We start from the raw sequence: 12,909 nt of genomic DNA, 5'->3' as shown, positions 1-12,909 counted from the left end.
TTGCAGATAGGCCTACTTAATAAACTTTGTTTGGAATATTCACATGTCACAGCTTATATTATATTTTGTTTCTGTTTTGCTAGATGTCTGTTTTTATATTTAAAATAAGTATAACAAAGTAATTTACTACATTTCAATATGGGATTTAAAGGTAGCTACAATACACCAAACTGCATAGATTTCACCAGAATGAAAAGCTGAGATGACAGTGGGGCTGAAGAAAAACAGATATCACGTTTTGTTTAACCAAAATACCTCAATATTAAAATTGCGACAATATTGTAGACTTGAGTATTGGTGTTTTCACAAAATATATACACAATGAGATATTTGATGAATAATCATCAATACTGTTCATATAAGTTGTTGGTCGCAAATACTTCCCTTTACTGTCACACTGCCATATAACAATACCCATCTAAGACTATAGCTGGTCTCTTAACTTGATATTGATATATATAGTGAAGGACTTAAATTACAGGTGTAACCCTAACACTGCAAAGTCTTTGATAACACCATGTCTGTTATTTACTACTTGCATTAATCACAAAGTTGGTTAGAAACAAAACAACAAGAAAAACAAGAAAAAATGGCCAGGTGTTATCTTTAAGTTTTATAAACTTGAGAAACCCTGTCTATTTAAAAATATTCGCATCACGAGCGACACCGCACCCGGCCATCCAAACAAGGTAATGTAGCTGATGAGAGTGCTAGCCTTTCTGAGTCAAGTCAAAGAAGCATTCTTTCTTCCTGAATTCGTATGAGCTGTTAATAAAACACAGGTGAACCTTTGCCCCCATCAACAAACCTGCCTGATAATCTTCTCTGTGACTTGGTAATTATCTCAGTCCTTGACCTGAGAAGGAGAGGGAGGGAAGGGATCGGGGAAAACACGGGATGTGGGCACGTCGGTGTTTCAGACTGGGAGTGCTGGTGGAGCCATGGGATCCAGAGATCTCCGTGTCTGGCCTTTACTGAGTGCGCTCTGAACGAGCTCATCAATATTCATTGACCCGCTCCGGCTAACGTCCCCAGCGACAGGCAGAATAAAGTTGCAGAGGTCGCACACTTCACAAGGGGAGAGAGAGGCGGACGGGGCGAGGGAGCGCATGAGCGACGCTGACAAAGTGAGCGGGGACGATAAGAGAGTGCAGGTTTCAGACAAAATGAGAGCAAAGAGAAGCAAACACCAAAAGGGCAAAGCCTCGGGGCCTGTGGGGGGCTGGGGAGTTTATTACGGCTTGAAAGTGAAACACATAAAACATGCAGAGGAAACACAGGCGCAAAGATAAAGACAGGCGCGCCCGTAGAGAACAAACACACACACACACACTCTTGTGCATGCAAAGTATGACATGACAAGGGGAGTGCAATGACAAACAAATACAGCTTCTCTAAACCTCTCCCCTATTTGTTTTGAGAGAGAGAGAGAGAGAGAGAAGATCCACGTTGTGTAACATGACACCTGAGTATACATAATGGTACATGCCTCAGGAGAGGAAAAAGAGGAAGATAAGAGACAGGGGGAGCTCAGTAGACAAAACACGGTAGGGGAGTGGTTAGAAAGAAAGAGAAGATCAAGGTAGGGAGGAACCAACGAGTGTGTAGCTTGACACACACACACCTGCTCGATATGACGCCATAGCGCATGTCAAGCACACATGCATGAGCAACCTTTACAGTGTATTTGAATATTAAACTCATTTGTGACTCCAACCTCTTCTTAATCATGCATACTATAGGCGCTGATGAATATTCAAGGTGGGACGAAGGCCAAGGAGAAGGGAGGATGCTAAATGATGTACCGCACAACTGCTTGTTGCGCGTTACATCATTTAGCACATGACTTGACACACAAACACACAAGAGGGACACACACACACACACACACACACACACACACACACACACTCACGCTTGTGCTCAGGCTGAATCAAACCCGTTGAAGTAAAGCCTTAACTAGGTGCTACAGAGCAGCGGAGCGCTTGCCAAAAAAGATAATGGCGCATGAGTGCCCACACTTCATCTCAGATTGTACCGTCTGTCTCCCTCCTTCTCTTCTGGCTCCGTGCTGCCCTCTCCTCTCACTGCAACTGTCCTCGGGCTCTTTTCTCCTCGCCTGTCTCCCTTCTCTACATCCACTCCTTTCTTGTTTACTTTAGAGCGCTGCCTCCTGTCTGGTGTTTTCTGACTGCATCATCAACAATCCCACCGAGATGACAAAGTGCTGTGCTCTCCTCTCCTGGCTCAAAGTAAAAAAGTAAAATAAATAAAATAATAAAGGAGCTTGAATAAAGTTTTCGGGGGCTGAGGGTCGATCTGAGGGGGGAAAGATAAACGCAGCCAAAACACGTGGAGGTATATAACTGGGGCTTAGCTATCAGGGCGACGACCCCCTGACCTGTTGCATTAGAGTGTGGCCATTAGATAGCGGCCTCAACCCCATCACATTTATTATTTATCTCCTTGGAAACAGACTCCTCTACTCTCTCTTCTTGTACAACCCTCTCCCTCCAGTCCAGGCTCATTCACTTTCATCAAACAAATCTCTCTCAGCTTCCCTGTCCGGCTTCTCCTCTCCACCTTGCCTTCACCTCGGCTAAGCTCCAGCCTTTTTTTTCTTTCTTTCTCCTCGACAATCCCTGGTGGGACGAATCCTGAAAGTTCTCCGACACTTATCAACTTTTTAAACACTGGACCAAGACAGCCCATCCACTCCATTGTCAATATGTAATATTTGAGTCCGACAGACAAAACACATTATTTCGTTAACCAACAACACCCCCAAATATGTTTTGTGTTTGTATTCCTGTCATATGATACATATACTGCAGCTCCTGTGCAGCTTTTGTTGTCTTCTTTCAGTTTGATTTGTGGACGTGTGAACGGGCTCAGGCTTATCTTCACTGCGGGTTTCCATACTTCAAACTGTGGAATGGATTTGTTACAATTTGGCAACAACTGTGTCTCTGTGGACTGTACACCAATGCACATAGTCGGTCTCTCTGTGTGCATGCATGCAAACGCTCCGCCCCTATTGCATTGTGTCCAGAAAAAGGGGCATTCTGTAATTGTCTGCTTAATTGGTACATGCGAAATGAGTCAGCATCCTTTTTTCCAACAGAAAAGACAAACAAGAGTAACATAATCAAGGGTGGAATGGTAAACTAGGAGAGAGAAGGATTAAAAAAGAATAACAACAAGTGTAGTATTATATAGAAGTACTGTTAGTATACAGAGTGGTCTGAATAACGGTCATACGTTTCAGCAATGTTGTCTTACACATTCATAACAAAGCCCGTAACTGTGCATGAAACCAAATATGTCCAAAGCAGAGATGTTGATCTGAAATGAGAATACAAAATGGGAAAAAGTCCATACCTCTGAGAATAAATGGGATGTGTTTGTCAAACTCAAAATCTCAGCCTTGATCAAATCAAATCAGCAACATTTTCAGGGAATCGCAGGAGGAGAAAAAAATAAGCATAAGACATTTTAAAAGGGGAAAACGAAAATAAACAAAAAACGTGCCTCAGGAAAGTCAAGTAGGAGCTCGGTCTACTGCAACTACACAGCTCTGCTCTGCTCATCCATATTAGATAGACGGCGCTCCGCAAGGCCAAACAATACAGCACCAAAACAGGGTGTCACAGCAAATGATCCATGACACGGACAGCGGGGGCATGTCGCATGAATCAGCTATCACTGTTGATGGGCTCAGATGATGACTTTTCAACCCCCCCCCTCTTTCGTGTGTGTGTGTAGTTATATGTGTGTGTGTTACAACCCTGACGCACTGCCATGGGATTTGCCGTGATGATGACTATCTTCCCACTAAAGCATCAAGGACTCAGCAGAGTGGGCTTTACATTAACCAGCACGTAGGTACACCTGCAGTATAAGTAGTGATAGTCACCTCTCTGTCTGTGAAGCGGCATAAACAAATGACCCCAAGTATATTGTTATTAGTATCATAAAAGGCCAAACGCACACTATACACACAGACAAAAAATAGACCCTCTAATGTTGACAGTGGTGACGTTTGGATGCCCTGCTGTTATGACTAATCATTCAAAATGAAGGCATAAAATCTATCTCCGAGCTTCACCTCCTACAACCTCCCTCCACATCATCACCCCCCTCCCACTCCTCCTACTACCTAAATGTCAGCATTTCAATTGGGCTCATTAATTCCTCCCTTTTTAGGCATCTCCGTGCCCGAATAGTGTGTTGTGATGGTGCTGGAGGGAGGAAGAATGATGTATCGGAACAGTAACCTCTTGTTCTCTTTATCAGTTTCAATATCATCTCTGAATCGTTCTCTCTCGATGTCCGTTTCTGATCTATCATTATTTCCCTCTTCTCTCTAATTCTTTTCCTCTCGTTCCCCTCTGATCCATCATCGCAGTGTGTGTGTGTCTGTGTGAGGCAGCGGCTTTGCATCATCCAGTGGCCTTTTCACTGACACGGCCCGGCCTGACCCGGTCTGGACAACACTGGGCTAAACAGCATCCGTCTTAATAACATATGTCTGGTCCTTTCACAGGCCGGCGTGCTGGAATGCACGCATGTTTGTCTGTTTGGGTGTATTATACAAACATTGCCACTGTGTATGGATGAGGAGGCATGGACAGGAACATGCCGACAGCAGGTGCAGGCAGGCAGAAGGGACGAGGAGGCTTGGACAGCCAATGTGAAAAGAACACAAGACTTTTCAGATCCTGACAGACTGCGAGGATCTGAGGATTTCTTGAGGTACTGTCAAAGAGGTGTGCGTAACAAGGCAATGAGGCAAGGATGGAGGGTTACACAGTAAGTGAATCAGATCTGTAAGAATACACAATGCAGAAACACAGGCAAGCGGGTTATCAGCAGACTGGCAAACAAAGAGAGAGAGCTGCAGAACCAATGATCTTTGAAATAAATCAACTGTGATTATCAGAGATACTGTCTCAAAATATGAAAATTAGCACACAGATAGCACACATAATGCCTATGTAAGATATATATGTGGGTTATTGGAAAATACTTATGTAACACAAGATCATGCCCTGCGATGATCAACCTCAATCAAATGGAATTGGTTCCAGCGCCCCGACACCCTCTAAAAGGATTATCAGTTTTAGGTCGTGGATTGACGACTGTATCGTAAGACGGTACTTAAAGCAGCTAAAATATATATTTTCTGTGTAATATGAAAGGGGTCGCTTGACTACTCTGCAGTTCACCTCAGCTGTACCAATCTTTCAGCTAATTGTTTTAGTTTCTCTGCCCACGACCCACTATAAGCTACGTCCTGCAGCACTACCTTTGAATACAGCGGAGAATTTAGCAGCAAAGAGCGAAAAAAGGTGAGTTAATAATGGACGTAGCCAGAGACATTACTCAATATGAATGAATGCTAATGCTGCTTTGTGAAACTAGAGGCAACGGTTTGCTGACGTTTGCATATGAGCTTAAACTGTGTCAGAGCCATGTCTTCCTCCCTGGTGGCCCAAAAACTCTACAGGTTTACATGAGGTGGTTTAAATTAGTCCCCGGTGATCCTGATGCACAGGCATCAGACCAGGCTGCGAGCCCTGGTGTTAGAGATGTGAGAGCATGCTGGCAGTTTATCAGACAGCTTGTTAGCAGCAACAATCGGGCACAGACATATTTAATGCATTATTTACATACAGTCCATACTGCACCAAGCTGTGACTTATTAGACACAGTTATAATGGCAACTCCAAGCTTACAGTTTATAATGTAATTCATTTTGGAACGATGCTTTTTTACGTTTTCTAGAGAGTGAAATAATGAGTACCACTCTCGTATCTGTGCGGTAAATATGATGCTACAGCCGGCATTGGGCGATTAGCTTAGCTTAGCACAGAGACTGTGGCCCTTTTTGCTGCTGTTCATTTGGTCTGACAAGCTGCCAACTGCCAGCTTGAGCTAATATTAATGAATCCACATCAGTAGTTAGTACTTTAAGTTATATCACTGTTTGTCAACAAAACTAATCCTTGTTGTATTGTTGTCTAAATTTTTATCCTGCGTGTATATGAGGGGTAAACAGTCAAGGTCAGGTCACTGCGGGAAAGCAGGTTAATTTATATACTGTTGTAATAGCACAATATCAAAGCAGAACAAAATCACTGAAACGTTATTATTTGAATCAGAAAAGGACCCACATTTAACTACTTAATGTTTAGCCTTCTTTTTTTATTTAAGTAATATCCACACGTCTACATCAATCTTTCTCCTGTTTTCAAGAACAAAAAACTTACATATAATGCAAGTCTAGCATAATGTATGTAATTTATCAATGACAATTAACCAGGCTGATTTGTAGCATATTAAAAAAGTTAAATGACAGCAATTTTGATCCTGAATAATGATTCAATCCATTAAAAACTTTTCAAAAAGAAAACCTGTAGTTTCATCTCCAATTAATTAATTTTGATTTCATGCCCTTTCTTTAATTATTACTTTAAACGCCTAAAGTATTAGTTTCATTTTTCTTCATCAGCAACAAAAATAAATAATTCAAATACAAAATGAAAAATAAGTGTCTTTTGATTTATTAATAGTATTTTAGTATTCATGATATTGAAGAAGAAGAAGCCAGGAAGAAATACAAAGAGAGGACTTCTACAGTTGCACATCAGAAGCATAAGGAGAGAGAGATTCATTTCTAAGATCAAAACGTTTTCTACAGAGTGTGAGTATATGTACTTACATCTAAACGCATGGACCTGTGTGTTGTGTGTGTGTATGTGTGTGTGTGTGTGTGTGTGTGTGTGTGTGTGTGTGTGTGTGTGTGTGTGTGTGTGTGTGTGTGTGTGTGTGTGTGTGTGTGTGTGCATATAGCTATTTTGCAGCTGCATTTGATCACCGCCGACAGTGTTAATCAGACGCCTTTGTCAGAACAACAAACGGCCAGAGGCGGAAAAGAAAAGATGAGAGAAACTTAAACATACTTCTGGAATCAGTTTCACTCACAAACTGTCGCTTGACAGCCCGGTTGTCATGGATATCCCAGCAGGTAGTCTGTTTGTGTATAAGTGTGCGTACACGCGCACGTGTGTGTGCGTGTGTGTGTGCTGCATGGAAGAAATGGCTCTGTGTTTAAAGCATATCAAAAGTCATGAGCACCAGTACCTCAAACCTTCCTGCCTAACTTGCACTCACCTAACCTAGTTAATGGTTAATGTAGTTAGGTTCAAGTGCAGAGAAGCTGTTGACTGATGCCACAAAGGTCAGGTGCCCTGCACCATCGAGCAACATCTGACATTTAGAAAATCAATTATTTTCAGGATCGGTCAGGTGCTATTTAACTGTTGAGGTACGGGTGATGATTTTGGATACGCTTCACCCCTCATAGGTATGCAGTAAAAGACGGATACAGCGGTTTGTGTGTGTGTGTGTGTCTCCACTTCTTCCCCCTCTCTTTCTGCTTCCAAGCTGACGTGACAAGGTCAGACTAGGACACCACCACGTCTCAGGGCGTGGCCTCGAGGCACCAACACCAGCGCCAGTACCTCTTAAGGGTGGTATGAGCCGAGCCAACATGATTGCTGCGCCGCCACTTTCAGCAGGGTGCGACAGCCGGCGGAGACAAGTGTCGCTCCAATTAGGAGGCAAGCAAGGTTTTGAATGCGTGTTTCAGCGCACACGTGGACATGGGACATCTTTGCAACTATCATGAAATTAGTCTAATCAAAATAAAATGGCACATTTGGCAACAAAAAGCCCGTTCACACATTGTAAGGCCTTTTGGTTGCCTCGGGGAGAAACACGAGAAAGTGGCACTTCATCCGAAACGAGTCTCGCTGTAGGAGCAAGAGACTCGTTTCAGATGAAGTTGATTCATCTTTAACACGATTAATTAACTGATCCCTTGGATGTACACTCCCTTAAGAGCGCACGTGGGCACCCGCCTGTGTGTGTGTGTTTCTTCAGAGCCTGCCAAATGTCGGGAGTGCACCCAATTAGTTAAAGAGTCCGAGCCCACACACCTGTCTACCTGCGCTGACAATGGCCCACGGCTGCGCGCATACATTTACACATTAATTGACCAGCTCGGGCCATTAATTAGTCAGTCAGGAAGCTTAATGCAAGCCGCTCGATGGTAGGTGACACCGGGGAGAGGGGAGGAGGCAGAGCGGCACATTCAAACATACGCATGGGCAAACACCCGGCATGCTTGAGAGCAGAAACTGTATACATTTATATTAAACACTACCCCAAATATACAGAAGATTTAATAATGCTTACCAGCACTTGTGTGTTGGCTTTACATTTGTATAGTCAAACCAAAACATTTATCTCAATTAGTGAGATGGAAAGGTCCCGGATTAGCGCACTTGCAATGTGAATTTCCTCCTCAAGTACAATACTATTAGAGTAGAATTATATTACATTATATACAGCGATACATTCAAGAGAGATACATTATTTTGGGAGTGTCGAATTTCTTTTGAAATACAGACACATACTGCCAATAAATAAGATTTTCAAATTCACACATTTGTCTAATCTTATACTGATACTGCAAAGGTCTTCTACAACTTTAAAAAGTGAAATACATTTAGAAATGTATGTAAAGGCATTAGTGAATAATATTCTGAAATGTAAACTCAGTTTCTTTGAGGCAAACATTAACTACATCTTAGTTACGCCTCCAGCAGCACACCACCTCTTTTACAGTTCAAAGCCCATAATGTTACTGTAGCGGCGTTCCGTCAGCATTGTTTTTATTAAGCCGCTAAAGAGCTGCAGACACAGTGAGTTCCCTTTCCCACGTGAATGACAGGAGACCGTTCACTTCCCTTTCTTCGGTTTTATTTTGTGCAGCAAAAACGCTAACTAAATACAAAAATAATAAACTATCACGGTGAAAACGATCATATGTTCATACGGTAAAAAAATGATGTCCTCCCATGCCTAATGCAGCTCTTTGCTTGCACCTGCTGCCGTCATGACATCATTAAATCACCTAGAGCGAGCGTCAGTCATTTCCATGAACATCTTTTAATATATTTTAAATATAGTTCCTACACCGTGAGCATAATTCTGAATATTAAATTATAAACACTCCTGAAATTTCAATTTCAATTCAAAAACAAAATATCCAGACAGCTGTAGCCTCCCTCAGGTCAAGTATCAGAGTTGTAAAGTTGTTGACTCTCAAAGTCGCGGCGGAGGAGTCATGGCTGCGTGCATGTTTGCGGGATGCATTACCTCTCTGTCTTTGAGAACCGCCTGAGTTCTGTAGAGCAGCAGAAGACGGACGTCGCTGTCTCGGAGGCTGAAGTTACTCTCTAGGATCTGCAGCACGTCGATGCGAGGCCGAACGGGGAACGATGCGTCGCCGCAGAATGGATGCAGCCAACCCAGGAGGTCATCTGAAGTCACAGCGCTGTCCCTGAGAGAAGACGGTGAGAAGGACAGCGGTCACACAGGCTGAGTGAGGCAGAGATAAAGAGACAGAAATAGAGAGATAGAGGGGAGAGGTTTGTCTCTGATGTTATCAAGTGTTTAGGAGCTTCTAGGTTTATTTTCATGAACTTGTTTAAGATCAAGTTTATTGCAGTTCACTACAGATGCAGTGGCGGTAGTTATTGTCAGGAGGCGTGCGTCCATATTGCGTTTTCTTCTCTGGCAGAAAAGCTTTGGCAGAGCACTGGGGATCGTGTCATCCCAGGATTTGCTTCTGAGACAACAATATCCAATAACATTGTATGACAGACTAGCGTTGCTTCTTTGCTTTTTATTATCTTTTTGTCTGACATTGTTGTTGTTTTTTTACCAACTGGAACTTGCTTGCCCTCATACTTTGTGTGGATACAGAGAATATCGATGCCTCGTACTAAGAGCTACTGTGTAGCGCGTTCATGCATTCACAAGCAGTGGTTAACCTCGCACTTTGTGTTAAAATCCCCTCCTTTTGTTTCTGGTGGCGCACTAGCGGAAGGTGTGAAAGGCAGAAAAAATGAAAACAATAAAACATTTGATGTCTTTTTACTACTAAAAGTGTTGCTTTTGTAACGCTTTAACAATGTTGTTCTAGCTAAAAAACAATAGTTAATTAATCAATCAATCGGTTGATTGGCAAAAATGGATTGACAACTTTTTTGATAATCAATTAATCGTTTAAGTAATTTTATTTCTTTTTTCAACTAAAATTCCCTGGTTTCAGCTTCTCAAATGTTAGAATTTGCTCCATATTTTTGTCTTTTGGATTACTAAATAGAATATTTCTGTTAAACAAAGTATTTCACTACACTTACAATGAGGAGTCATTTAGTCTCAGATCGATTTGTTTTACTTTGTAATTTGTTTGGCCGGCGGTCACTAGGCTATGGCAGGTGCTGTCCAAATTGTCCGGTGTCTCTTCAACTGGCAAACAGACATTTGACAGTTTTTTTTTAAACTCAGCAGTAGTTAATTATAGGCCTTGAGTAGAAGCTGAGAGAGAATGAAGAGAGAGTGACAGGAAGAGAAACATTTTTGAAGGATGTTTGATTAATGTATGACCAAAGTGCGTGTGAGAGACTAGACATAGATAACCTACCCACTCTGGACATTATTGTGCACAGCGGTCACCATGGCCTCCAGGACCCTGAGGGGTTGTCGGTAATTTGTCAGGGCGTCTGAGTCTCCACTGAAAAACAAATCATATCCCCACAATCATCTTGCATAATACCCTAATTAAAATACAGCTTTCAAATCACCACAAAACAACTGAGGGAAAGAAAATAATCAAAGGCGCTCTTCTCCGGCACGGTGTTAGTTAAAAACGTGTCTTGCTGCAATTAAATGTTTGATCAAACACAGCTTTGGGAAAATTAACCATTATGAATTTATTAAGTCCTAGAGACATGAAGAAAACAGAAAAACATCTCCATCGTTACAAGCTCACAAAGCCCATTTGTGAATTTACTTTAATCATTTACCGTTGATTAAAGAGGTTTGTACTTTCAAATAAGGTTTAAATGAGATTTAATGGCACATAATAGCAGTTGAGTTTAAAAAAGGTAACGTGTGATCTTTCTGCAGCATCATTTGTGTCTTTTCTGGTGTGGTTGTGGGTTCTGTAGCTGTATATGTGTGTGTGTGTGTGTGTGTGTGTGTGTGTGTGTGTGTGTGTGTGTGTGTGTGTGTGTGTGTGTGTGTGTGTGTGTGTGTGTGTGTGTGTACTGTATGTCACAAGAGGAGAGCTATTTTTCACAAAGACAGAAAGGGGAGAAAAAAAGGAGATTTCCCCCGACTCCATTCACACAAACACACATATATATGTAGTATATGTAGTATATATATAGTATACACACACACACACACACACACACACACACACACACACACACACACACACACAAAGGATCTGGTAAAAGGTGGAATGACGACGCAGCATTTCCTTCATTACATTTTACCACTTATGAACATTTTCTCTTCAAAGACACACAAACACAGAACAGTTATGACAGATACAAAAGATGGCCATTAGTGTGAGGCTCAGGTATGCTTGCTGCGGCAGACCGAAGGTTTCGGGAGAGCCAAAAAACAAGACTGGCTCATTCATACCTGCCAAACACAATGCTTCAAGAAAGCCCTGCAACAGCAGACACACATATGGACACGGACACATTCATTATGCAAGAACAGAGTGACACGTCCAAGGGAAATAATGCCTCTGGTGAATACATAAGGCTGTGTGTGCATCTTGCACCTCTCACACACTCACACACACACACACACACACACACACACACACACACACACACACAGAGTGTGTGTTAGTGCAGGAGCAGAGTGAGATCTGGATGGGAACAGCTGTATCAGGCTGCATTAATTATGAGAAGATAATGAATCAGAGTAAGGAGGAAAGTGTGTGCGTGCAAAAACACTGTCTTGTTCATCAGGGATAGTGCCTAACTACAAATGTGTGAGTGTCTGGGCCCGTGCGCGAGAATCTTCTGGTGTGTAAGTGTGTGTGTGTGTGAGTGTGTAAATGCAGGTGCCATGTATCTGCACCATGCGCGCCATTGAGCAGCTATAAAGAAGCAGGAAATGAGGCAGGGATATAATCAAGGCGATTATATCAAGCCAATCAGATGGCCCGATATTATATCGGGGGGGGGGGGGAGGGGGGGGGGGGGGAATGTGCATTGGTCCGTCAGTGTTTGCACATAAGGTTTTATGGGAATTAAGGAAAAGCATGAAAAATATACTCCTCGGAAGATAAGCCTTCCATGTATGCATCTGCAATTTTGTAGTTTTCGGATGTTAAGTCCTACACTATCCAAGTATTGTCTATTGCCCTGAACTCTTGTAGCTCTGAGACATGTCGGCCTGCATTCTTGCTCCCTTCCTTTTGAGTGCAGTGAGCAAGAAGACACCAATAAAATGCTGCGAGTCCAACTCCCACAGGCAGCGACTGTAAAATCAATTCAACACTTCAGGCAATTGTTATGACAGTATTTTCCCAGGCCGACATGCTGAACCCAAAGGGGACCAACATACAGAATATTTTGAGATAACAACCAGCAGAGATCAGGTAGTAGGTGGTGTGTGCGGGTGGCCTTCAATATTTTAGAATATACATCATAAAACCCGCTTTGGCGGGGGAGATAAAGACATTTCTCTTAATCTGATTTATTTAAAAAATATATATATTTACATAAATATGTTTGTAAGGATACCAGACAGGTATGAAAGGGCTGCATGTCGATGATAATGTTGCTTGACAAGGCGCAACAGTGAATGTAAAAGAGATTCGAATGGGGAAATGCATGCACTAACCTGACAACTTGATTTTCCTCCTGCCTTCGTTAGGTTTGTCACAGTATGCGTTATCTTTAGTAGCACACAGTGCAAAAGCCTACAGCGGTGTAATTTACTCAACCCGGTCCTATTATTAAC

The 12,909-nt window shown here is 42.4% G+C and overlaps 1 protein-coding gene across 1 annotated transcript in view; it reads right to left on the bottom strand.

Annotated features, from left to right (window-relative positions):
- Nucleotides 1–12,909, bottom strand: part of nbas (NBAS subunit of NRZ tethering complex) — a gene marked incomplete at its 5' end in the record, with an annotated part of 141,167 nt that overhangs the window by 25,891 nt on the left and 102,367 nt on the right. The window contains 2 exons of the mRNA XM_079214701.1: nt 9,229–9,412; nt 10,562–10,651. Of these exons, the coding sequence (XP_079070827.1) occupies nt 9,229–9,412; nt 10,562–10,651 (274 nt within the window). The remainder of the gene's footprint in view (nt 1–9,228; nt 9,413–10,561; nt 10,652–12,909) is intronic.

Source organism: Taurulus bubalis (genome assembly GCF_910589615.1).
Source record: "Taurulus bubalis genome assembly, chromosome: 3".
In the NCBI taxonomy this organism is placed as follows: domain Eukaryota; kingdom Metazoa; phylum Chordata; class Actinopteri; order Perciformes; family Cottidae; genus Taurulus; species Taurulus bubalis.
The sequence above is the reverse complement of the archived record's forward strand: the minus strand, read 5'-3'. Positions and strand labels throughout refer to the sequence as shown.